The sequence below is a fragment of the Haliotis rubra genome, unplaced genomic scaffold (assembly GCF_003918875.1).
Source record: "Haliotis rubra isolate DU_JTF1 unplaced genomic scaffold, ASM391887v1 Scf46, whole genome shotgun sequence".
NCBI classification, from domain to species: domain Eukaryota; kingdom Metazoa; phylum Mollusca; class Gastropoda; order Lepetellida; family Haliotidae; genus Haliotis; species Haliotis rubra.
This window is the reverse complement of record NW_025767146.1, coordinates 3,089,594-3,117,507: the sequence shown is the minus strand read 5'-3', so window position 1 is coordinate 3,117,507 and position 27,914 is coordinate 3,089,594. Positions and strand designations below refer to the sequence as shown.

At 42.4% G+C, this 27,914-nt stretch overlaps 2 protein-coding genes across 4 annotated transcripts in view; one reads left to right on the top strand and one right to left on the bottom strand.

Moving 5' to 3' along the window:
* LOC124290189 (H(+)/Cl(-) exchange transporter 7-like) overlaps positions 1-4,069 on the bottom strand; it is a 46,520-nt gene extending 42,451 nt beyond the window's left edge. Inside the window, exons 1-3 of one of the 3 annotated variants that reach the window (XM_046726888.1) lie at positions 3,959-4,069; positions 2,374-2,418; positions 186-209 (exon numbers count right to left, since the gene is read on the bottom strand). In XM_046726888.1, coding sequence (XP_046582844.1) covers positions 186-209; positions 2,374-2,418; positions 3,959-4,048 — 159 coding nt within the window. In that variant the 5' untranslated portion in view covers positions 4,049-4,069. The remainder of the gene's footprint in view (positions 1-185; positions 210-2,373; positions 2,419-3,958) is intronic. The other 2 variants (XM_046726889.1, XM_046726890.1) reach the window with 2 other exon arrangements.
* A 641-nt stretch (positions 4,070-4,710) lies between these two features.
* LOC124290235 (DNA-directed RNA polymerase III subunit RPC5-like) lies at positions 4,711-27,914 on the top strand. The gene is given in 19 exon segments (XM_046726949.1): positions 4,711-4,843; positions 8,027-8,077; positions 9,579-9,656; positions 9,851-9,972; positions 10,707-10,789; positions 11,460-11,573; positions 12,188-12,249; positions 12,252-12,356; positions 13,071-13,195; positions 13,991-14,082; positions 19,781-19,901; positions 20,315-20,396; positions 20,677-20,736; positions 20,988-21,091; positions 21,602-21,705; positions 22,334-22,842; positions 22,975-23,040; positions 23,595-23,720; positions 26,166-27,914. Coding segments are annotated over 19 exon segments (2,097 nt in total). The 5' UTR covers positions 4,711-4,810; the 3' UTR covers positions 26,226-27,914.

Genomic DNA, 27,914 nt, shown 5'->3' with positions numbered 1-27,914 from the left:
TCACATACATGTCACATGAAAAGGAAATGAATCAGGATGTCACAAGACAAAGGCAGCTTGCATTGTTCTTACATCAAGTGATATCATCATGTCATGTATGATAGAGGCAACATTTCTGTTTATGGATTAACTCAAAGAAGCCAAAAGCAACAATCAGACTAAAAAAGTGAAGTATTTTCATTTGCCTTAGTGCCCAATCTGTGATAGTTCTGAAAAGTAAAATGATACAACAACAAATGTAAAGTAAACGAAGACGTTTTAAATAACTGATCATGTGCATGTTGTCGTTGCAGACCTCTTACATTTGTTTGTGTAAAAACATTTATATTGCACTTAACACAGAAATAACATTTATATTGCACTTAACGCAGAAATAACATTAATTTCCACACACATGGGCCACCAAATAAACAATCAAATGAGTGAGCATGGTTTAATGCTGCTTTTAGCAACATTCCAGCAATATCACCAGAAATTGGCTTCACATATTGTACATATGTGGGTCTATCAAATGAAATACAGGGATCGAATTGCAATTTTCTCAAAGGGTGCCATGGCTCACCAGACATAATTTAACAGGACCTTTTTCAAAATAAGTGTACCATGCGATGATCAAATTAAACTTAAACATTTCAAACAGTTTTTAAGCACTAAGAGCAACCAAATGTTCATCACTTTTCACATATGTTTCCAGTTTTCTAGTTCGAAAACCCCTTGACCAAGTAACAAAGTGATTCAAGTGTGAACCTATTGCATACAGTGGCATATGTGATCCATGTTGACACAATACAACAAATCAGTGTCGGCAAAAATAAATATAGTCAGTCTAATGTTACCCTTCCAAGGAAGACTAATATGCCAAATGATGCTGAATGCAAAGCAATATATAATATATATACAAGAGTCGAATAGTATGAAAGTTAAGCTAGTACTTGAATCACTTATCATTGACAGTATACAGGCATAGTACAGGCTTTCACCAGAGAAGAAGAAACATACTAGCTTGGTTACTCTTTCAACGCACTACGTTCTACAGATAGTAGCAAGAGATTATATATTTTTCATAGCAAAGTTTTACTAAAATAAAATATTTGTTCCAGAAAAAATAGTTTTGAGCAATTATTTGTTTCACTGATATCTGCCATAGGCCCAGACAATGTCCAGATAGATCCCAGCTGCTGTATATACAACAGGATGAAATATAAAAGTGTATAAGACGAAATAAAATAGCTTTCTAATATTTATCAAATGTTGACATGCGAGACAGTTTATCACTAAAATTTTAGTGAGTGAGTTTAGTTATATGCCCCACTCAGCAATATTCCAGCTATACGGTGGCCTTCTGTAAATAATCGAGTCTGGACCAGACAATCCAGTGATTAACAGCATGAGCATAGATCTACGCAATTGGGAACCGATGACATGTGTCAACCAAGTCAGCGAGCCTGACCACCCAATCCTGTTAGTCGCCTCTTACAACAAGCATGGGTTACTGAAGATAAATATTCTAACCCAGATCTTCACGGGTCACTTAAATTTGATAAAAGGGGGGTAAACAATGATTTTGTAACATATTTAATGAATGTACATAATCTATTATATTCTAGATAAGCAGAGCAGTAAGCCACATAACAAAAGTCATTCCTGAACATGTCCTTAAACATCAAGGCCAGAAAATAGGAACTGTTTGACTTTCACCTCAAATTATGCTCTTTTTTTCACAGCATAGTCTTGACATTATAGAAAGAACATTGTGTAAAACTGAGACTTCTTCCAAATTTTGTAAATAGTTTGTTATGACATAGAAATTGTAAACAGAACAGTGGACACTTCTTGTTACTTGGGCTGAAATGATACATTGGTGTCATGGTACAACTTGTGTCTCTATACTTTGCAGCACGATTGTATTATTATAATACATATTATTGTGATACACCTTTTCAGAATAAATTTCCAATTTTGATGTTACAGTTTTGGTATTATGGAAACCCAAAGTTTAAGACTCTATTTGATGCTACATGTTTATGTCATGTCATTTTACATCAATACACCTGAAACCTAGACTTGGACAAAGTGGAAAAATGTGAAGGCCATGTCTGATATCCAGATTATGAAACAATCCATGAGATGCTACACATATGGACGTGTATTACACATTGACCCTCTCATGCTATGTTGAGGCTAACACTGTTAGGCACCAGAGCATCAAAGAATCATTTCAGCCAAAATTGTTACAAAGACAAAACCTTGAAACTACAATCACTAATGATAAATATTAATGAAAAGCCATGCAAACAGAAAGTACAAAAACCAATTGATAGTTATGGGACCCACAACCAGTGGATCATGAACCATGCAGTCTGAACAACTCACAGTGGGAGGATAGTTAGACCATCGATCTCGGTTCCGGAATGACATCTGAAGACAACCACACTTGTAATGTCAATGTTACTTTTTGTAACAAATACTGTTTCCTCCCATGGCTGTCACATTTCAATTCTTATTTTTGTCATAAGTTAAGTTACTGGCTGCATAACAGTTATCGCTGCTTAACAGGCTTCTACATGTAATCCCTTGTCATCACATTGATACTGTACTTCCCATTCACTTCTTGTTGTTCTTGTTAATTATTTACTGTATATATCACCCGGTTTTTACCCGACTCATACTTGCTTGACAACGATACAAGAATCTGCATTGAAACGTTGCATCATCCAAATACAGAAGTTGTTCATCCATAAAGTTTCTCCTTATCTGATTCACCAACTTCTAAACATGCCACTCAATGAAGTCAAAAAAAAAAAAATTTTATTCAGAATTCCAAAACTACCAAAAGGCACCAGTACATCACCAGACCTATCCATGTGCCAAGTTTGGTGAAGAAATAGTGAACAGTTTTAAAGTTCTGCTCCGAAAAAGAGCACTACTACCAAAATCAGTTGAAGTCGAACTTGTTGCCATGGAAACGCAAAAAATATTTTATTCAGAAATCCAAAAATACCGAAAGGCACCAGTACACCACCAGACCAATCTATGTGCCAAGTTTGGTAAAGAAATAGTGAGTAGGTTTGAAGTTCTGCTCAGGTAAAGACGAATGGGCACGGACGGACGGAGAGCATTTTAATACCCTCCCCCCACAAAACACGTTGACATGAATGACATGGGAAATTCTGAAATGGTGATAACTGTTATGTACTGTTAGTTGTGAGAAGGGCGGTGGGGTAGCCTAGTGGTTAAAGCGTTGGCTCGTAACGCCGAAGACCCGGGTTCGATTCCCCACATGGGTACAATGTGTGAAGCCCATTTCTGGTGTCCCCCGCCGTGATGTTGCTGGAATATTGCTAAAAGCGGCGTAAAACCAAACTCAGTCAGTCAGTTGTGAGAAAACAACTATTTCTACTGCCCTGATTCCCTTCTGCCACGTTATATAAAAACTCTATCAACGGCAGTAACTGTGAAGAGGTTGGACACATTGTTGAATAGCTAATTAAGTATCATAATTAATTCTGTTTCATTAAATTAATAAACGGCGGAGTAATTTTGTAAATACCGCTAAAATATGACGATAACTGTTCGGCAGCCAGTAGAGATCATTACAGTATTTTATAGATTCCATGTGGATGTCATCCAATACTTATAATAATAACAATCAAAATATGTAACTTTTCTCCTTAAGAAAGGGACTGTTAGACTACAGATATAGATGTATTCCAAAATCACCCTAGTGTGAACAGATTTATGCATGATATTGACTAAACATTGTTTACGCATCCGCTGACACAACATGTAGATCCCCGATCAGCTGATGCCAGGATGACTAGCAATCTTATTAAAAAAAACTGACAGTGTCAGTGTCAAGTGTGCTTAAGTTGAAAGTAACATTCCCTAACATTCGTTTGAAAGCGAATCGATTCAATAATGAGGTGTTGCCACCCTCTGAATTAACAAGAGAACCTACAAAAGGGTTGTGTCGCCGCCTACTGTCTGTCGACGATGAACGTTCTCTGTCAGCGCGCAAAAGAGTCTCTGTGTCCTCCGCTTCCGCCATTCTCTGTTTACATCTATCACGTGCTTGTCTAAATGTTCTAAAATGTGGTTCGGAAAAATAACGAAAAGGTATTCAACAGATAAAAAAGTCTAAGCGCAGCCCAAAGCAAAATGTACTCTTCAGTGTAATATTGTTTTAGTTCTATAATCATATTATATTACAAAATCGTCCATTTGAACAGCAAAAGATACGTGGGTTATGTGATTTTGGAACACCTTTAGAATTCACAGAGAGTATAATACGCGGTCAGCTTCTCTTACGGACGGTCAGTTTTTTTTATATGTCATATATTATAGACATTTTTGTCTTCTCTCCGAGTTTAGTCTGGGATTTTGTTAAAAGCCACGCACATAAATACCCCTCACTCCAACTTTTCGATCAGGGAATAGCTGTTTAATAGGTATATAAAGACAAGAGAATTATAAACTCATTTATACATTTTCATAAAAAAGTCTATTTTGAATTTTGTTTTCGAAAAGCCTCTCAAAGAGATCATAATGATGGCGTGAGTTGGGATTTCTAAACGGAGATGTGTACATTAAGGCAGAGTTGACAGAGACACGGTAACTTGGGACTGAGGAATTTTATTTCGTATACGAGTTCCACTCCGACATTTGATATACCCAAACCGGTCAATGTCAAGGCTGAAGGAACCATTCGGATTTTATCGTGTAGTTTCGATTGGCAACGTATGCTTGAAATCTCACATGGCATTGAAACCTACATATAGTTATTCCGATTGAATAAGCGTGTGCGAACACTATGGCGGACGACGAAGATCCCGTCGAACATGAGGTTTGTAATATGTTATGAGCATGCTCTTGAAGCTAAGAACTAGAAACAATTATAACCAATAGGACAGAAGCTTGTCTTTATTCTAACTTAACTGAAGAGTCCAGCTGATGCCTGGTAATACATGACATGACACAAATGTTACAGGTAGTCTTCCGTTTTGATAATGATATTGCTCGCCCCAGGAATCGAGCTCAAAATGAGTAAATCCTCTATTCTAGTTATGTACATTGTTATAAGTTCAATCCACTAAACGATTCTTGCATTATCAGAAGTTGTAAATGTTTTTTGCCGTTTGCATATTTCAGTTAGTGTGCAATTTATCATAATTGCACAACACATTGAGAATGTTGCATGTGCTGTCACACTCTATTAATGATTGCTGACAATATCATGAACGATGCTGAGTGAATATGAATTTTGTAACTGAACCTACGGAATAATTATTCCACCCAGTCAACCAAACTAGGCTCCTTCTCTATCACAGTGTCTGTGGAAATTTAAAAACAAATGTGGTGGGGGTCCTTGTCTCTGTTTTCACCTGTAACCAGTTCAAAGGTGCCTAACGTTCTTCAAAATATATTTGCAATAAAAATATCAGATGCCTGCAAGGCGAATAGTTTTTAGTTTTGGAACAGGAAGGAAATGAGATATGCCCCATCATTTCGATATAAACTCGACAGAGGTTATAGAGACCAGTGCTAAATCAGCATCAGACGTTATAAAAAGCCAGTGAAGGTGTGAAATGTAGCTTTGTAGTCACAATCAGTGGATGTTGAGTAGTTTGAATCACAGGGGCTTGTAATGCTAAAAGCTGCCATCAAGGTATGTAGTGTCACTAACGGGGTCTTATCACTATGTAAAAGGAAAGGGATGTAACGAGGTCCACACACCAAGTTCGTTTCAGGGCGAATTCAACAATGATCACTGTATCTGTCCCATTTAAAGTATGCACACATTTCAAGCCAATAGATTTACCTACAAAATAAGACATAGACCATAAAAATCGAAGCAGTACTTTGGGAGCTAGGGTCTTCGGAGACTCGAAAAATCGTGATTTCTCAATTCCGAGCCAAAATCCCTGCTCAGAATTTGTAGCGGTAACTCACCCATTTCCTTGTTTATTTCACAGTATACACATACGACATTCACCAAAACATGCTGAACTGATGGCACCTGTCCAGTGTTCACGAATGGTGTTTCAAAGTAACAGGACATTGGGTTCTGTAAGTTTAAGATGTCTGTCTGACCCATTGAAAATTCACAGGACCCATGGAATAAAATTAAACACACATTTAAGATTTAACATTTCTTATAATTGGCATTGAAATTATTAACAAACATAAGAAAAATTAAGATAAAATAAACAGCAAACAAGTGTCACATGTCACATATAACAACTTCAGTCAAAGTCATTGTGAAACATACAGTCAAAATGGTGGGTTGTAGACTTCTATCGGACCGTTGGCGAATCTGCCGGATTTGTCAGAGGGTCAGACACTATTCGCGAACACTGCCTGTCAGCGCGTTAGTCGCCATTCTTTCGGAGACATTTACATCTAACTGTCATAATGAATTTACGTACATTATGATTTATTCATCGCAAAGAGAATTGTGTCGTGCCTGTTCGCCATTGACGACCTTGGCCTTAACCTGCCCCGCACTTAAAAGAGCAAGGGAGCTCATTGGCTATAAATAAAATATGTCCCATCAAATCGCTTACTCTTTTCACTCGATGTAATTGTCTCCGAAAGAATGGCGAATTGAGAAATCACGATTTTTCGAGCTTCCGAAGACCCTAGCTCCCAAAGTACTGCTTCGATTTTTGTGGTTTATGTCCTATTTTGTAGGTAAATCTATTGGCTTGAAATGTGTGCATACTTTAAATGGGACAGATACAATGATCATTGTTGAATTCGCCCTGAAACGAACTTGGTGTGTGGACCTCGTTACATCCCTTACCTTTTATATAGTGATAAGATCCCGTTAGTGACACTACATACCTTGATGGCAGTTTTTAGCGTTACAAGCCCCTGTAGTTTGAATAGAGCAGGCCATAGCTACGATTTGGCTGCTAACTGCTATCTTCGAAAGCTAATAATTGACGTACATTCACTGATCTTTAGGATCTTAGCCCTTGGTCCCCATTTCAGTTACAGTGTATTTATTTTAGAAGCAAAATGTTAAAGAAAGTGAATGAGGATGGTGATGTGTCACTATATTCCGTGGTTGGGGTGCACCAGAAATTGGCTGCACATGTTGACATCACACCCGGACATTTGGAGTGACTAGCAAGTGCTTTATGCACTGGACTACCCAACCACAATATGCCTCATTAGATCATTTGGTAATGGCTAGTGGTGGTCCGATTAATTGAAATAATCAAAGATTGGTCGCAGTGACTAAACGACCAAGCAATCATGTTTTCTTATAATCGAACACAAACAATTCTAGTACACTTGTTTTCATTAACACTATTTTTCGCTAGATTGGTTTTGTCTGTTACATTTCATAAGCACTACAAGCTCGTTCCAAGTCATGATTGAATTTATCTTAAAGACTCTTAAGACTCTTAAGAAATTTATGTTACTCTAACTAGTCATCCTTTAAAGATGTGAAATTTTGCCCCCCCAAAAACCAAAGAACTACATGGTTTTTTCCTTATTTTTTGTGCATTAACACATTTCATAAATGACGCTAACCAATTATTTTCGATGATTGATCGGTTGTAATGAACCAATCATCAATTATGAGATTTTAACCAATTCCCAAGACTAGTAATGGCAACCTGTTTGCTTAGCGGTCCATGTATCCATGATTGTCTTTGGAGTTCAGCATCACGTTTGTACAATTTGTCCTTGGCTTGTCAGCTTGTGTGAGTTTCAACAGAAGTGAATGTCCTCAACAAGTGGCAACAAGTGGCAAGTTGTTTTTCTGCACAGCATTGTTTGAAATTCAGAACAACTGTCAGCTGGATGACAGAGCATGGAGAACTTTTCAAGTGGCATTAACAAATGTATTTGTTGTCAGTCTAGCATGTCACATTGGCAGTCTGTCTGTGCCTTTTCATGGCAGTTTGCTTTAAAGGTACAATGCATGTTTAATTTCCACTAGAAACACTGATAATATAAATATTTGAGATGATTAAACCTTTGGAGACTAATTATTTCATATTTTCTTTTCCAGATTAATGTGTACCTCTCTAAAAGCTTGGCACAAAATTTATGCCTATTTCAGGTAAGAAATTTATGAAAAATGTGTTCACATCGTATCCCTGATGTGAAATCCGTTGAAATGGCGAAAAAGATTGATGATCACAGCTATCTTTGGAAAAAAATTGTCAACGATTATTGGTATGAAAATAGTGTCATCTATGATGTCATGCATAAACTGTTGTGATAAAACAAAGTTTTAATGTACACTCAGATTACACAGCGTATGTCTTTATGTTGTCCTAAAGTATGGTCAGAGTGCTGTATATTTTAGTAGTCCATGTTTAGATATGTCAACACATTTGTGACGTGTAATATGTTGATTTCTTTCAGACTTATTTTTATACATCTTTGCTCATATGTTTTTGTTAACTATTATCAACTTCTGTGATCTATATCTGTTATCGATGTTAGAGATTAGTTTCAAATGCTAACATTGTAAATAAGATAAAGCAAGGAAATCTCTTATTAACATTTATATTGCCCTTGAAAGAGTAATTATTGTCAGTACTGATTGGGTAGAACAGTAATTACTTTCAAATAGTTGACATTTGGTTAGATGGTTAAGGTACAACAGGTTTGTTTATCTGTCTGTACCTAAGGTCTCGACCACATTGTAACAAACAATAGCTCTCTGTGATCTTATGCTAACCTCTTGACAAGTGGATATATCATCAGAAGCTTGGTGAGGTCCATGTGTTTTCAGGAGTACACATCCAACCCTGATGCACCAGCTGTTTAGACGATGCAGTATTGTGGCTTATATATTATATGTACTTGAACAATATGTCATGTCCCTTCAGCTAATTCATATATAAACAGATCAACAGACATGTGATAACTAGGGTGGAACGATACAATGAGGCTGCGTTAGCCTGATACAGTGCTTTAATTTCACACATTCTTTTCTTCTCTCATTTTGCAGGAAAGTTATGACCCAGAATCATTTGTTTTCAGGTTTCAGATAGAAAAGATGGGATATTGTATGGTAGAAACATATATGGTTGGGGGCACTGTAGAGATTTTGCTAGTTATACCCGTCCAGGAAATACCAGAGGATCTGCATAAACTGGATCCTTTACGTCAATATTGCTTGTAATGAATCGCATGTATTATGGTAGTTGTAAGTGCTGTATTGCCATATTGTTGCACCAGTAGTGATCTTCCCTGTTTCACATTGTTTAGTGTACATGCAGAGATCACAATTACAGTGTGCAGTTACCAGTGGTTCCGCGCCTCTTTCGGACGATTTTATGCATACCAACCAGGCACTAAGGGCAGATAACTCAACTTCTATCACAAAACAATTCTGGACATCTAGCTGTGACAGTGTTGATGCCTTTTTACTAGTATTTCAAGTATTTGCTGCTACTAACAATTAGTGCAAATATAGTTTCTAACTCTGCTAAAGTTACTCACAATACTCTCTAGGTCTCTGAAGGTTATGCATTGTTATCCCAGTGGTTGCTGGGAGGAGAGGAATGTGTACGCCATGCCTGTACACAGACTTATGTTGTATGTTGCAGTACCCAGTGCGGCCAGCGCACATGACCTATGATTCAGTCACACACCTATCTGCTCGGGTCAAGCCGACCCAGAAGAAGGTGAGAAACATCTTCACTACAGTAGACTATGCATGTATAAAAGTGTAGTTAGATAAATATTTAGACTGTTTAAAACAGTGTTTGTGGCAAGAAAATGATTATTTATATATTCTAAATTGCAAAGAAGATAAACACTCAATGAAGGTATACAACAACAGAGTGTCATTATTATGATCATGTCACCATGACAACAGGTTGAGCTTGAGCTGAACATCAACACGCGGAGCCCCAACTACGCCCGGAGTAAAGGGGAGCAGATAGCCCTCAATGTAGATGGGACCCCTGCAACAAGGAAGGGCGAGCGCTTCTATGGCAGGTGAGAGACTCAGGAATCAGGAGAGTACAGGAACACAACACTTGCTAGTCTCAGGAACTGGCCCAGTTGTTGTGTGTGTGCTTACACTGACCACTGACAGAGTTTTACTGGATACAAAATATAAGGATACCCTTGAACATACTGGTGTAACATGCGAATTAAACATAACTTGACTTTAACATGACTTTCACCCAACCTTCACATGACTTGAATCAGCTATAGAAACTGGGGGGGGAATTTGAGTTTGATGTTAAAATTGATGTGGTCTGTTTAACTATCACTCATTCCTTCAACAGTCTTAAGGTGGGTCATTTTGTGCAGAATTGAAATTGGTTCAGTGAAAAATCAAGAAAATAACTTTGCAGCTCTTGAACATCATGCATTGCTACATTCTACTGAGGGTTATTGTTTGTTATATGCTCGTCAGTATGCATATGACCCGTTCAGATCCATGTTAGAATTGGGCTTCAGCAACCCATATTTGTCGTAAGAGGCCACTAACGGGATTGGGTGGTCAGGCTCGCTGACTTTGTTGACCACATGTCATCATATCCCAATTGCATAGATTGATGCTCATGCTGTTGATCACTGGCTTGTCTGCTCCAGACTTGATTATTTACATACCGCCACCATATAGCTGTAATATTGCTGAGTGTGGCATTAAACAACCTAATCAAATCTTCAGAGTATACCCCAGGTGAGCTACAGTGTATCTTGTTGCTTGTGTTATGCAGTGAACTGATGGACAAGCAGGTGCTCACCTCCTCTTCATGCAGCATGTCCACAAACCGCTACGCAGCAGGAGTCCTCAAGGAGGGTAGGTGCACCTGTACTTCAGGATAGCTTTCACAATACACAAATGTTCATTTAATCATGGAGTTTAGAAATTTGAAGATAATTTCCTGTGAGAAATCAGCAATTATGGTGATTGAACTCCTATAACTACTCATGGAGTGAAGATCCTGATTAAAATTGATCTTTAGCAACCCATGCTCAAGGAAAGAGCTGAATAACGGGATGGGTAGGTCAAGCTTGCAGACGTGGTGGCACTTGTCGTCGTATCCCAATTTGTAGATCGATGCTCATGCTGTTGATCACTGGATTGTCTGGTCCAGACTCGATTATTTACAGACCGCCGCCATATAGCTGGAATATTACTGAGTGTAGCATAAAACAACAGTGTTATATGAAAAGTGTAAAGAATTGTAGGCCATATATCCATAATTGTATTGTGTACTGGAAATGATAGAGTGAAGCAGTTGCCAGAATTCTTGTATGACTTCGAATACAGATATGTTTCATCTCAAGCTTTAACCTCTGGCATAACAGTCATAAATTCAGATGTTAGCTGAAAGTATTTTACTGACATTTTCTAATTATCAAATGTTCAAGTAGCTTGTCTAACCATGTTGATTGGTCTTGAAAATAGGGCATGTTGTGTATGTGCGTGCACCATGTTGGTGATGATGGTGTCTGTGTTGTTGCAGGTGAGCTGCACCTGACACCGCTACATGGGCTGGTGCAGTTGCGACCTGGCTTCTCCTACCTGGACCATGCAGACACCAGGCCCAAACCTGACTTGACTGCTGGCGGCGATGTGGGTAGGTATACAGGGCTAGTCACGTGGTGCCTTAATACAGGACTTAAGTACTGTTGGAAATAGAAAAAAATGTTTTTAGGCTGTTACACTGTATCCCTAAAATTAACACAACTGCAAATATCATATGTCGATATAACCCACTTTGGCTTGACTGGGCATTCAGTGGGATGCATAAGAGAATATCCAGAAAAGCATGTTTACTCGTAAAATCGGGCAAAAAATACGAATAGCTGCTGAAAACAATAGATCAGATTATAGTTAGGAGTTAGGTCGCTGGAGCCTTCATATCGGATATATGCTCAGAGAATTCAATAATGAATAATGTGTGCATGCAATTTATCAAGCGAACAATAATCATTCTGAAACAAAAGTGGAAAGTCAGGACATTCCATGTGTGCTGGTTATGAGACACCTATAACATCACCTTTCCACTTTGAATTTATGAGATACATGCATTCAAAAATGTCTCTGAAATTTTAGCATCAAACAACAAAATGTTTTCATTAATACAAACAGTCAAGTTAAAATCAAGCAAAATATCCAATGATCATTCATGATCCTGTTTTTGGAAACGAGCAGTGGAAGATCATGTTGAACATGGCCCTGTGTTTTCAGGAGATTCGTCCCAGGACGAGATGGAGGAAGAAGCCAAGCCCGTGACCGTCAAGTTTGCCCGTCACGAGAGAGTGAGGAGGCTAAAGCTAGGAGAATGGCATCGTATGAATATCTGAAACAGAGAATGAATGAAGAGCCCTGGGTACAAGTGGAGTGCCATGGGATAGAGGTGAGAGAATCAGAAGAACATCAACGCCTAAATTCCTGGCTCTCAAAACACCATAATATTTTTAGATTTTCAACAGACACCGTCTTAGCTTATCCTTCTTCACTGCCGACTTATATAAACATGATAAATAGTTCTGAGGCAAACGTTATCACCAGGCTTAATGCAACTGTGCACATGTTGCAAGTCCGAATCTTGTGAAGACAAAAAAAATCAGGGATTATTGAAATGGATGACGACAGCCCAAACAGGAATCCATGACTAGGATGTAATAGAGGTTGTATTATAGACATTGCAATAATTATAGTTTGCTGTCTGGTGTCCTCACACGGGATATTGCTGGATAGTTGCTAAATATGGTGCAAACCCATGGTCACTCATGAGCTGGACACATGTTTAAGAAAGTGTTGTCCAAAGGTTAAAACTTACTCTCTTTTGAGTAATGCACTTTAATTCTGAAGTTTTATGAAAGTGCTGGCTTGGGATTTAGACACAGCTTATAAGTCTATATATTTCAAACAAGTTTAATTCAAAATCACACAAAACCTATTATATCTGATATGATTCAAATTAAGACTATGTCAATGGAGCAGATACTGTTTGTTCTGATGAATATTCTGACACAACTTCTCAGTTTCTAACATCCAGTATCCAGACCAGCTCCAGGATACTAATGTACAAGCTGTCATTGGTAGTACATGCCAGATCTTGTTGCAGGACAATATGGCAGAGTCAGAGCGGCTGTTGCTCCTAGCAACACAGGGTGATGACATGTCAGAGTTCCAGATGGCAGGGAAAGACTACATGCATTGTCTGATGCCCCCAACCACAGAGCAGACAGAGTGAGTATACCATGCTCCGGAAGGAGTGAGTATAAAATACTCCTGACAGAGTGATTATACCTTACTCCAGACAGACTGAGTATACCATACTCCAGACTACTTCAGTTCTCTGTCTGCCAGTCTCATGCACAGAAAAACCACACTGTCGTTCTTGGTCTCACAATAAAGGCACACTGTGTCAAGTGTTGAACCAGCTGTTGGTCTCCCAATAAGGGCACACTGTGTCAAGTGCTGAACCAGCTGTTGGTCTCCCAATAAGGGCACAGTGTGTCAAGTGCTGAACCAGCTGTTGGTCTCCCAATAAGGGCACAGTGTGTCAAGTGTTGAACCAACTGTTGGTCAATAAGGGCCACTGTGTCAAGTGTTGAACCAGCTGTTGGTCTCCCAATAAGGGCACAGTGTGTCAAGTGTTGAACCAGCTGTTGGTCTCCCAATAAGGGCACAGTGTGTCAAGTGTTGAACCAGCTGTTGGTCTCCCAATAGGGGCACAGTGTGTCAAGTGTTGAACCAGCTGTTGGTCTCCTAATAAGGGCACAGTGTGTCAAGTGTTGAACCAGCTGTTGGTCTCCCAATAAGGGCACAGTGTGTCAAGTGTTGAACCAGCTGTTGGTCTCCCAATAAGGGCACAGTGTGTCAAGTGTTGAACCAGCTGTTGGTCTCCCAATAATGGCACAGTGTGTCAAGTGTTGACCCAGCTGTTGGTCTCTTAATAAGGTGACTGTGACTGTTGTAATGTGTCAGGTGATGATGATGTGTTATTAAAAATGCAGTTTCTCTATTTTGACTGAATTTCAGAGACCAGCCGGCCATGCCCAACAACGTTCTGTCTCTCTCCCAGCTTAGGACTCTTCCTCTCCCAGACCAAGTCCGTACACTTCTCATCAATGGTATGTTCACATGTTGTAATGCTGTAAATATATTATTATCCCATGACATGTGAGGAGCTTTGACAAGAAAAGAAACAACATAAGGCATTTGCAATAGTATCACAACAATATCACAAATATTTAACTTACCTTACCTCATGGTAATGTGCATGCATATTACCTTTGCTCATCCGATACAAAGACTGGAAACGTGATCGATAAATATCCTTGTTGAATGCTATCATGAAACTGGTGACGTGTCGGTCTCGTCCTGCGAGCGGAAGCATGCCCCCCAATCCCGTCATGTGACAACGAAACATGTCACTTTATCCTTTATCGCACTGCGAGTTGGACATGTATCGTAGTGCATAGGATATTTCTGTTTTCATTACTTACTGTTTTCTTTGTGTTTTGCTACGGTAAGGTTTTCCTATTGTATCCTTCTACCATGATATAACGAAAAGTCTACTCACCGTTGGCTGTTTTTTCTCACTGTACAGTCTTCGCGGTGTGTTGTTTTGCTTTGTTTTGCCTCGCGTTGTTTAATTCAGCTTCGCTTCGGCAGAATTTGGTACTTCTTTGGTCAGCCTGGGTTGTTTTTGTCCTTGCTTGACCATTGTATGTATCTTGTTCTCTTTCTTTGTGTCATATTTTGTGTGTTTCTCCTCGTAGAGGTTTTTCACATGCTTGGCAGTAATGGCGGCTGTCGCTAGGCGTGGCACATACATGCAGAGCTACTAGTGTGTGCTCACTGTTGTCATTTAGTTTCGTATTCCGCTTTTCCCGCCGTTTTTTCGCTTCACTGTCGCGTTAAGTTGTCGGTGTTTCTTTTCTTATGGGTAAGCGTGTGTATACCAAAGTTATGTGGTTTTGCACGTGGGCCTTCCCTTGCCATACAGGAACGGGAGGATCGCCAGCGTCCAGATGATCGTTCTAAGGAACGCGAGCGCTCCTCTGATCGTCCACCTTCTGGAGATGACCAGCGTTTGCCCACAGACCGGCAACGCTCCCCTCAACGCTCTTCCCTCAACTTTCACCAAGCCGTTCACCTGCGCGGGACGTTTGGTGTTCTCCCAAGCGCGCAACGGAGTGTGACGCTCAGCGTTCTTCTCCTAGACGTTTGCCTCAGCGCTCTCCTGTACAGGGCGTTCGGCGCTTCTCGTCTCTGTAATCCTCTCGGCGCTCCCTAGGCACTAACCACGGCGTTCACCTCGGAGACAACCTTCACCTTTTCATCGGCATTCCCGTTCCCGATCACCTTTGTTTAGGTTTCAGGATTCCTCATCTCTTGTGTTGGAGGCTCAGTTTGTTCCAGATTACGAGGAAGAAGACACCAAGGGTCTGACGCACTTGGGCATGGAGAGTGTTTACGCCTGGATAGCTGACAGACTTATCACTTGCACGTCTCCAGGGTCGGATATTCCTCGTGCTACCTCTATTTGTGATGAACCAGAGCTCCTTCTGCCATCGCATCCCATGGTTGCTGATGCCATTGCTCCACTTGACGAGGATTTCCAAAAGTTATCTTTCAATCCCTCCATCAAGCCTGCTAAACATCGCCATCAGGATTACAAGGTGCATTCTTTTGACTTTGTGGATTTTGGCGCTACACAAGATGAAGCGTCGAAACGATTGTCGGATGCATCTCAAGCTCAATACAAGGTCCCAAATGCCAAGTTGTTGGCGATTGATACGGAACTCCGTCGAACCTTGTAGCCCCTCTCTGTGCTTGCTTCGGCCACGGAGGCCATGTCTCAAGATGTCTCATAGGATAACCCTTCCCGCTTGGATCATCTTACCACTTTGTTTAGGTGGATCACGTTCGTCGTGGATCGGCCTTAGCTACCACCACTGTGACTAGGAGGACTGGGTTACTCACTCCCTGTACCTGGCAGGAGGAATTTAAGAAAAGACTAATGCTTGCCCCGTTTGCGGCTCCCACCTTATTTGCGGATAAGATCCCGGATGTCTTTTCAGAGCATGCCTCCTTGACCCAAACTGAGATTGCGCTCCGATCTTTTCGTCACTTCGCCACTTTGTCAGCGCCAGCTACCAGGACCACCAACCTTTACCAATCCAGGAGGACATCGGTTCGTGGAGCCTTTAGAGGGCGTGGCAAGGGACTTCCAACGTCGTCCCGCCGGTAACCAAAAGGACTTTGGCAAGACCGGCAAACCAAAATACAAGCGCCGCTGATGTTTTGGGCTGTCACGACTGGGACCTACCGCCCCCAGTCGTCCATATCCGCGATATACCTGTAGGCGGGAGACTCGGGGTCTTCTGGGTCTCCTAGGAGACCCCTTTGTCACCAATCTTGTCAAGACAGGCTACAAATTGCCAATAGCCATGTCGCCGCCTTTGACCACCTCGCCCTAGTCTCACGAATATTCCATCGTTCAACACCAGCACCTGTTCAGGCGTTGTTGGACAAGAAAGCCATAGAACATGTACTAGAGCCCAGCAACTCCCCAGGGTTTTACTCTCCCATCTACTTAGTACCCAAAAAGAATTCTCAGAAGATGAGGATGATACACAATATGGCGGTGTTCAACAAACTGTACCTTCCGGAGCCGCCACATTTTCGGATGGTATCTCTGATCCAGCTACAAACCAAACTGTCCCCCAAGGATTGGTTGGTCAGTCTGGATCTTCAAGACGCCTACCTACATGTTCCCATATACGAGCCTCACCAGAAGTTCCTGAGGTTCATTTTCGACGGTCACCATTACCAGTGGAAGGTCCTGCCGTTTGGCATCTCTATGGCCCCGTGGCTTTTCACTCGAATTACAGCACCGATTTCCCGGTATCTTCTTCTTCAGGGGATAGAGTTTGACCCATACATTGACGACTCTCTCATGAGCCACAAGGAGTGCCTGCTACTACGCAGACAGAGGGACTTTACACTCAAGCTTTTCCACCAACTTTTCCCACCTAGAGCCATCTCAACAGCTGACTTTCATAGGGGGTTTGTTCCTGACAGATCAAGACCTGCTGCGGGTTCCACCGGACAGATGGCAAAGAATGCTCAGTCTTGCTCGGCGGGGTCTGTCATGTCCGCTTACACTCAAGGAATGGCAGTCCATACTAGGTCTGTTGACGTCGGCTCAGGGAGATTGATGCTCAGACCGCTTCAACGGTTCCTCTCTCCTTTCATCCTCTTAGACAACCTCAGGTTGCGGTTTCCGCTGCCCCTTCATCTTCATCCCTTTCTTCAGTGGTGGACGATCGAGTCGAAAGTTTGCGGTGGCGTCTTTTTCACTGAATTCACACACGACCGCGAACTGTTTGTGGACGCCTCTCTGCAGGGTTGGGGCGCTCACCTGGACTCTCAGACAGCGGCAAGGCTGTGGTCAACCGCACAGGCACGTTGGCACAGCAACAACCTAGAGCTTCAGGCTGTCATCTTAGCCATTCAGCACTGGATTCATTCGCTACGGGGTTCCAAGCTCTTGGTGGCGTCGGACAACTCGACAGTGCTCCGGTTGATCCGCAACCAGGGAACAACCAGCTCGGGTCTTCTGATGAATCAGACGTTTCGTTTGTTTCGCCTCCTGGACGACAACAATATCGTCACATTCCGGATTGCAGAAACGTCTTGGCAGACGCTCTGTCCCGACCAGACAAGCCGTCCCCGACAGAATGGATGCTTCATTCGGAAGCATTCAATCTTGTTTGTCACCTCCATCACAGACCTTTAGTGGACCTCTTTGCAACGAAGCACAACCATCAACTTCCGGTCTACGTGTATCTTCTTCCGGATCCTGTCGCTTGGGCAGTGGACACCCTGTCCCTCTCGTGGGAGGGTCTAGACGCCTACGCGTTTTCTCCTCCTGTTCTTCTTCCCAAAGTCGTAGCCAAGCTCAAGGAGACCAAGCGGATGATGACTCTGCTTTTGGTCACACCTTGGTGGCCGGCGAGAACCTGGTTCCCCGAACTACGTCGACTCGCCGAAGGAGATCCTCAACCGCTACCACAGTGGCCGCACCTTCTATGGCATCCTCACAGCCACTTGTTGCACCCAGATCTGGACAGGTTTCATGTATGCACTTGGGCCATCTTCAGAAAGCTCTGAAATCCAAGTGTTATTCGGCTGGTGAGGCTACGATCATCGCCCGTGCTCATAGAGTGTCCACCCGCAGCCTGTACGATGACAAATGGTCTGCGTTTGAGAAGTTTTGCACTGATCGCTCTAAGAATGCGGTTAAAGCGTCTCCTCAATTTATTGCGGAATTCCTCTTCTACCTACGCAACACTCGTCATCTGAAGGGTGGTACGATTTTTACTTATTTGGCAGCCCTTAATTCAGTGCTGGCCGTCAAGTCTGATAGGAAGGTCTCCAAGATCCCTGAACTACTAGCCATGGCCTCCTTCGAGGACTTGTCCAGAAAAAGTTTTTCTTTTGGCGTTTGCTACTGCGGCCAGAGTTAGTGAGCTTCATGCCATAGCTGTCACCAGGATTAGGTTTGAACTGACTCGTCACGGTTCCGTCCATTTGGGCCTCCTCTGGGACTTCATTGCCAAAAACCAGTTGCCTGGTCAACCGGATCGTCTGTTTGTCATCCCTCCTTCGTCTTCTATAGTGGGCAGTGACGACTCCGATGAACTTGTGTTGTGTCCCGTCAGGGCCCTTAAAGAGTACATCAAGCAGTCGTCAGTCAGGAGACGTACCAGGAAACGTCTTTTTATTCCGTTTTCTTCTGCGTCGAAGGGTGAGGTCAACAGAAATACCATCGCTTTGTGGCTTCGCTTGACTGTCCTTGCAGCTTACGACTCTGCTGGTTTGCCTCACCCTACCGCCATCAACCCGCACGAGATCCGGGCCTTAGCGTCCATCATGGCTCTGCACAGAAACTGCTTGTCCCCCACTATTATGGAAGGTTGTTTTTGGAGGTCTAACACAGTCTTCGCCAGCCATTATCTCCAGGATCTGGCAGTCCAGAATGTACAGGGGCTTCAGTCCTTTGGCCCGCTCATGGTAGCTCAGCAACTGACGCTGCCCTCTTCTCACTAGGTGCTTATTCCTTTTGTCTAATCATCTTAGTGATAGTTTTAAGGTTAACCCACGTTCTCTTATGTTGTGTTTTCCTTATCAGGGGTTCTACTGGTGGTTTACTGTTCTTGTTTCAACGATTCCAGTTCTACAACAAGACAGTTTCCACATCCCCGGTTGTGCTGTTTTTGTCTGATAGTTTTGGCTGGTCTTCGCCGGTGTCCGACCCTCCTGCCTTTCTGTCAGATCAACATGCACATTACCATGAGGTAAGGTAAGTTAAAAATTTATTAAAGTCTTAATATTTTAGATATTTAAATACTTACCTTACCTCATGGCGTCTTATGCCCTCCCTACAATGGATCATTTCCTCCCTGCTTTTGACTCCGCTCGGACTTCAGGATTCGGATAAAGTGACGTGTTTTCGTTGTCACATGACGAGATTGGGGGGCGTGCTTCTGCTCGTCGGACGAGATCGACACGTCACCAGTTTCATGATAGCATTCAACAAGGATACTTATCGATCACGTTTCCAGTCTTTGTATCGGATTAGCAAAGGTAATATGCATGCACATTACCATGAGGTAAGGTAAGTATTTAATTATCTAAAATATTTAAAATTCATCAATGCCAGCAGACCATGGACAGTTGTGAGGCATCTGTAGGCAGGTCAGTCATTCTACCCCATCACAGTGTTTGTGTTGAGTAACATGATGTGTGGGGTTTCAGTGAAAGTCCTCCGCCTGTCCCAGCTGCTGGCGCTGCTACCCCAGGGGACAGACCCTGCAGCTGTGCTCCGCTCCCTCCAGCAGGTGGCTGTGCTCATCCAGGGATGCTGGGTCGTCAAGAGGTAAGCCTTAGGCCGTTGGGAGTTTCTGTTTACTTAGAACGTAGGATTAATTAGTTTGATACAAAGGTCACCTAAATCCAATACTCTCTAAATCAAATCTCAGACAAACAATACAAGACAGGACACACTGCAGGCCAGCTACCAATGCAGACATTCAGACTGCCATGTCATTGTATGGAATACAGAGTTGTGTCCCTTGGTTGGGATCACCATTATAACTGAACCACCAGCATTATTATGATTTAGTCAAACACGCCCTCATGTCTCTTCACAACCTTAAACACATAATCTGTTGATGGCATCCTTTCACTACCAATAGAGTCGAGACTATTTCCTGATGGCAGATCGATGATAACCTAGTGTTGAGATATGTGGATGTGTGATCGTTCAATCCCACGTTCCTGTGTTGACAGTGAGGTGCTGTACCCGAAGGAGGCCTGCAGCCCTCACAGCGGCATCTCCTCCGAGATTCTGTGTCGTGGCAGGGACTACGTGGTGAGCAGCAGTGTCTTGCCGACACTTGTAACGCCTCTCATTTGAATTGTCAAAATAGGATTTCCAATCACAAACAATAATATAGATGACAACTTCTTCATTCACACTGAGGCAAATATTGTGCAAGTTCAAGCATGGACTATGGGTCACCAGCAACCTGTTCTAAAAGAATTGTCAAAGACGGATTACGTTGTAAGGCTTGGCAACATATTTGATTGCCTGACATCGTATCCCCAGAACTTATCACGGGTTCCCTCAAATGACTGACTGACTGTTTCAGATGTGGAAGTTCACTCAGTCCAGGCATGTTGTCCGCAAAGATGTGTCATCTGTGATAAAGGTAGGTCACATTGCATCATATATCTATTGTCAAATAAGCTCAACTGGACATAGAAGTGTCTCTGAACTTTCAATCACAAGTATCTTTGTATTACAGAACGCTTATGCCAGGCTACTTGTGACTCCAGTTTGATATTGTGGCTTCACTGCAGTATCTACTAAACACTGGTTATTACAATGGTGATTTCATTCTCAAAATACAGCAATGAAGATGACACATAGTTTCTGAGATTTGTGTCCATTTCTTTATAGCTACCAGCAGAGGATGTCAAGGATATTCTGGAGCAGATGTCAAAGGTCAAGGCCAATAAGGGCTGGGAGTTTGTGTGTGAGTTTGACAAGGAGTTCGCAGACAGGTGAGGAAGTATGCTATCACATCATGTTTCATAAGGTGAGCATAGTGTACCAGCATCTACATTATACTCGGAAGGTTTCTGATGAAAGTCTTGATCAGGGGTATTAGGGTGTACACCACACTAGTAAACAAACCTTTGAAGCTAACCAGTAAATGCACGCAGCAGTATTGTGACTCACAGTCAGATTCTGACCTTAATAGTTCATGATTGTCATGGAAACAGACAGAAATGGGGATTGAATGGTCTGGGTAATTGAACAAGCTGTGACTCCTGGTCACTCCACTTGTTGTTGATCATGCTATCGACCCAGACTCAGTGCCACTCTCATATTGTGCAGTGTTGTTGACTGCGCTTAAACACACGGACATAACTTGACAGTCAGAAATGTAGATGCCAGTCACACAGACCATTCATGTGATGTAGACATGAGTGGTAATAACTGAGGGTAAACTATCTGTAGACTGTATTTGTGGGTTGTTACCTGTGCTGACTGGACTGTGTGTTGTGCAGGTACACAGACATCGTACAGCGGCAGAAGATGCTGTGGGACGCCAAGTACCAGGCCCTCGCCAAGCAGTTCAAGATTCCAAAAGATCAGGATAAGAAAGTGAAAGGTGAAAACATGTTCATTCTATTCATATTTCACAGAATTTTGTTACTTAATAGATGTTTCAATAAAGATAATCAAGGAAGTGGTATAGAAATTTGAAGTTTCAACAGAATTTGTTTTGTAGACTGATTCCTAATCTTTTCTTGAAATAAGAACCATTTTGCTGGAACATATCTTAGGCTATGAGTTAAACCCATGTATGACTCGCAAGATAGTGCTCATGACACCTTGAGGGTGCTGAGAGTTGGCATGTTTCCCAGTCCTTACAGGGTCAGTGAAACCTTAGCTCTATTGATGCACAAGTTGTATTTGCAATTTTGGTACAAGGGGACACAGGTTGTGCAGTTGCAAAAGGTTCTCGATTTGCTAAACAGAGTTGCATTTCTTGATCACGCTAGCTCCGTTCCAGTTCGGCCCATGTGTGTTTCTGTATTTGTCAGTAAGATACCTGTATCACAGTGGTTGTCATCTTGAGACTGCCTCACATCGACTTGCCTCACATATTAAGCTGATGCTGTGAAAGGTCTGGAATATTGTTCAAAGTGGAGATAAACCAAACACATTTGAAATGCAATGGATTGCCTTATATTATATCATGCATCTTATTAAAAACAAGTTTGATTATCCTACAGGAACTGAAATGGAATCTCCTACCAAAATTGAAAAGCCACGCCGCCGAAGAACATCATCAAAATCATCACCACGACAACGGACACTTAGTGGTCGGTCCATGTCAGATCAGAGTGATATGGAAATGGATCCTGGAAATCAAACAAAGGAGGTAACCCCTGCAACGACAGAACCTCTTGTGATAGCAACTGAGGAGGTCCATGATGTAGTACCAATGGAGGTGTCGGAATCCGACCATGTGACACAAAACGGTCCAATCAGGGAGAACATGAATACCAGTGATACCAATAATTTAACAAATGGTCTTAGTACTGAACTCCGAGAAGAACTGTTGGCATTCATGGCTAATTTATTACGGACTAGGAAAGTGTTTACACATAGCGAAATGAAACGACTGTTTGCACTAAAACTTCAGATGTGTCCACCAGGGCATGTGTTGGGGTCGGGGGTGTCGGAGAAGTTGTTGGAGGATGTTGTTGTCGAGGCTGGAGGGATGTTAGTAGACAACCAGGTGAGTACAGACCCACACTCTTTACCTTGTCGGAAGACATATTTCATGTCCAGACGGTAGCTTTCGTGAAGTTAATTTCAGAGTAATGTGAGGATCGTGTTCTTTCGCTGAAGATTTGTGTTTCTGTTTTAGTGGCCTCCCAACACCAAGCCCGAGCCGATCTATGCACTTGTCAAAGTGGGAGATGAAACTGATGAGGTAAAGATGATCATTGACGCTATGGAACACCTCCATTGTATGCTGGGGATAAGGAGCCAGGGCGCTCAAACACTGGTCCTCGTTGAACAGCTTTGTTTGATTTTAGGCGGGGTAGCTTGGTAGTGAAAGCAAAAACCCAGGTTCAGTTCTTCCCTCAGGGATTCAGTGTGTTAAGTCATTATGTTGAGAGAATATTGCTAAAATCCCACCCGCCCTTACTGCGAGTCCTTGTAAACAAATAGTTCCCACAGTATCCCAAGTGCAGCATAATACTTCTTACTTCAAGTTTGTAACCAGGGTCTTCTTGTGCCAAATTCAAATATGAATGGTTAATGGTATATGTGTATAGAACCATTGGGTACTGCTGGTATGGATGCCATGTTCTGATCACAGGTCGTGTGTTCTTGCAGGTCCAGAAGGTCCTGTTTGACATGTTCTCATCACGTGTGTTCTTGCAGGTCCGGAAGGTCCTGTTTGACATGTTCTCATCACGTGTGTTCTTGCAGGTCCAGAAGGTCCTGTTTGACATGTTCTCATCACACATATTCTTGCAGGTCCGGAAGGTCCTGTTTGACATGTTCCGGGGAAGCTGCCGAGTGAAGACCAGTGCTTTCAAGAAAAAGATATTGGAATTCACAGGAAGTGAACAGTCTGACAACAACTGTAGAACACTGCTCAGGGTAAGCTGGTATATGAAGTACTGTTAATTCTGAGGGTAATTAGCTGGTATATGAAACACTGCTCAGGGTAAGCTGATATATGAAACGCTGCTCAGGGTAAGCTTGTGTATGAAGTACTGTTAATTCTGAGGGTAATTAGCTGATATATGAAACGCTGCTCAGGGTAAGCTGATATATGAAACGCTGCTCAGGGTAAGCTGATATATGAAAGACTGCTCAGGGTAAGCTTGTGTATGAAGTACTGTTAATTCTGAGGGTAATTAGCTGATATATGAAACGCTGCTCAGGGTAAGCTGATATATGAAACGCTGCTCAGGGTAAGCTGATATATGAAACGCTGCTCAGGGTAAGCTGATATATGAAACGCTGCTCAGGGTAAGCTGATATATGAAAGACTGCTCAGGGTAAGCTGATATATGAAAGACTGCTCAGGGTAAGCTTGTGTATGAAGTACTGTTAATTCTGAGGGTAATTAGCTGATATATGAAACGCTGCTCAGGGTAAGCTGATATATGAAACGCTGCTCAGGGTAAGCTGATATATGAAACGCTGCTCAGGGTAAGCTGATATATGAAAGACTGCTCAGGGTAAGCTGATATATGAAAGACTGCTCAGGGTAAGCTTGTGTATGAAGTACTACTGTTAATTCTGAGGGTAATTAGCTGATATATGAAACGCCTGCTCAGGGTAAGCTGATATATGAAACGCTGCTCAGGGTAAGCTTGTGTATGAAGTACTGTTAATTCTGAGGGTAAGCTTGTTAGCTGATATATGAAACGCTGCTCAGGGTAAGCTGATATATGAAGCGCTGCTCAGGCTGTAAGCTGCTCAGGTAAGTGTATGAAGCGCTGCTCAGGGTAAGCTGATATATGAAGCGCTGCTCAGGGTAAGCTGATATATGCTCAGGGTAAGCGCTGCTCAGGGTAAGCTGATATATGAAACGCTGCTCAGGGTAAGCTCAGGGTAAGCTTGTGTATGAAACGCTGCTCAGGGTAAGCTGGTATATGAAACGCTGCTCAGGGTAAGCTGATATATGAAACGCTGCTCAGGGTAAGCTGTATATGAAACGCTGCTCAGGGTAAGCTGGTATATGAAACGCTGCTCAGGGTAAGCTGATATATGAAACGCTGCTCAGGGTAAGCTGATATATGAAACGCTGCTCAGGGTAAGCTGATATATGAAAGCTGCTCAGGGTAAGCTGATATATGAAGCGCTGCTCAGGGTAAGCTTGTGTATATGAAAGCTGCTCAGGGTAAGCTGATATATGAAGCGCTGCTCAGCTCAGGGTAAGCTGATATATGGGAAAGCTGCTCAGGGTAAGCTGATATATGAAACGCGGCTGCTCAGGGTAAGCTTGTGGGTATGTATATGAAGCGCTGCTCAGGGTAAGCTGATATATGAAACGCGGCTGCTCAGGGTAAGCTGCTATATGAAGCTGTAAGCTGATATATGAAAGCTGCTCAGGGTAAGCTGATATATGAAGCGCTGCTCAGGGTAAGCTGGTATATGAAGCGCTGCTCAGGGTAAGCTGATATATGAAACGCTGCTCAGGGTAAGCTGATATATGAAACGCTGCTCAGGGTAAGCTGGTATATGAAACGCTGCTCAGGGTAAGCTTGTGTATGAAACGCTGCTCAGGGTAAGCTGATATATGAAGCGCTGCTCAGGGTAAGCTTGTATGAAGTACTGTTAATTCTGAGGGTAATTAGCTGATATATGAAGCGCTGCTCAGGGTAAGCTGATATATGGCGCTGCTCAGGGTAAGCTGATATATGAAGCGCTGCTCAGGGTAAGCTGGTATATGAAGTACTGTTAATTCTGAGGGTAATTAGCTGGTATGTGAAACGCTGCTCAGGGTAAGCTGATATATGAAACGCTGCTCAGGGTAAGCTGATATATGAAAGACTGCTCAGGGTAAGCTGGTATATGAAGTACTGTTAATTCTGAGGGTAATTAGCTGATATATGAAACGCTGCTCAGGGTAAGCTGATATATGAAACGCTGCTCAGGGTAAGCTGGTATATGAAGTACTGTTAATTCTGAGGGTAATTAGCTGGTATATGAAACGCTGCTCAGGGTAAGCTAATATATGAAACGCTGCTCAGGGTAAGCTGATATATGAAACGCTGCTCAGGGTAAGCTGGTATATGAAGTACTGTTAATTCTGAGGGTAATTAGCTGGTATATGAACTTGTTGATCAGGATATGAAAACTTGTCTGAGTCAGCTGGGACAACATGGTAGTTTGACATAAAGCACTGTCCAGATAACATGAACACACAGCTAATGGTAGGAAGGGAGTTGAGGCAGTGTTTGGGGTACGCAAAGAGATGTCGTGACACTTTTTGCATAGTTCAGTTTTTAGTTTAAATGCCATGTAGTTTGTTGTGAATGTCCAGTCCCTGTCATGATGAAGTGTATGACAGTGTTTACATGCTGGTTTCAGGAGTACTGTGAGACCCGCGGAGCCCTGTGGTACCTGAAGGGAGCGTGTCCTGACTCATGATACAGGGCAGCTCCTCTGCTGGGAGCATTGTCAGCTAATCCTGTGATGTCAGCATAAACATTCCTGCAGCCAACTGTGGAGCCACCTGCCACCATCTTCAGAGTGGAGCCAACATCTAGCCACATGCCGCCATCTTCAGAGTGGAGCTAACATCTAGCCACATGCCGCCATCTTCAGAGTGGAGCTAACATCTAGCCACTTGCCACCATCTTCAAAGTGGAGCCAACATCTAGCCAACATCTTCAAAAAGCAGGCTACATCTTTTTCAGTGTTGAGCCATCAAGGAGCTACTTGTCACAATCATCAACATGTGGAGTGACCATTCTCAACATCTGTCAACATGTGGTGCCACCTACCTGATTTGTAGAAGACTTCATTGTTAAGATACTTACTGAGAATTTATTGGCCCTCTAGGCATTCAACTGATTTGCTAGCAGAAGGGACAAACTCTCATACTGAAATTTGCTGTTCATTTTGGGTATATGAACATCCGCAACCCAAGGATGTCTTGTCACCCACACACAAGAGTTGGTACTGGTGGAAGTCAATATTGAAGGGACTGTGTTTTGAATGAAATGTGCTGGTCAGTCTATGAACCAGTTGGACAGTTTGTATCTTGAATCTTCGTTAAGAAGCCTGAAGTCAACGTTTTGGTTCCATTATGGCCATAGAATTGTGCTTGTATTGCTTTTTGGAAGCAGGTACAGTGTGAGTTGTCTGATGTTGGTTGAGACGAATACTGTCAGTACAGTTTGTGATTAATTTAAGGAATTTGAGATACTCTGGTTGTGGACAGGAAACCAGTGATTCACTATCTACTTTTATGCCAGGAGCCTGGTTCTCAGTATACACATCTCAGTTATCTGAGTGGCGTTACCTTACAATCAGCCCAGATGTCTTGAGGTGCTGCGGTTTACTGGACAGACTGACCGAGGTGTGTCAAAACCTGTAATAATAAGTTCAACATCCTGATGGACCCAGAACATGTTCCTTGTCACCAGCATACTCCTGCTTTCACCATAGAACTAAACACGGAAGTCTGATGGAGCTGTTCTCCCATCAGCACTCTTTACCAGCTGACAAGGGTGGTTCATACATTTGCTTGCAGATCTGAAGTCATGGGTTCACTTCCCATTATGGGTGAATCGTGCAAAGCCTGTTTCTACTGTCCCCTTCAGTGACATAGCTGAAACATTGCTGAAGGGGTGTAAAATCCCACTCACTGTCAACGTTGTCTTACAGTGTGTTTGTGGTTACATCCACCTTTACAGTCCCCTTACCTGACCATTATGTGCATGTAATCTCACTGGAACAATGTCTAATCAAGTCACTCTTACTCACTGATGTTGTAAGACATGATGGTTCTTCATTCAACTTGGCTCGTCACGCCGAAGACCCGGGTTCGAATCCCCACATGGGTACAATGTGTGAAGCCCATTTCTGGTGTCCCCCGCCGTGATGTTGCTGGAATATTGCTAAAAGCGGCGTAAAACCAAACTCAGTCAGTCAGTCAGTCTTCATTCAACACGACGTACATATAGAACTAGAATCAATGAACAATACATTCAGAACCCCTGTCACAGCTTGTGTACCTTGAGAACAAAAGATCCACATAAGGGACCATTCATAATTGGGGGTGTTTGTGTGTTTTGATGATTTTTATGGAGAAGCATGTACAATGTGAATGAC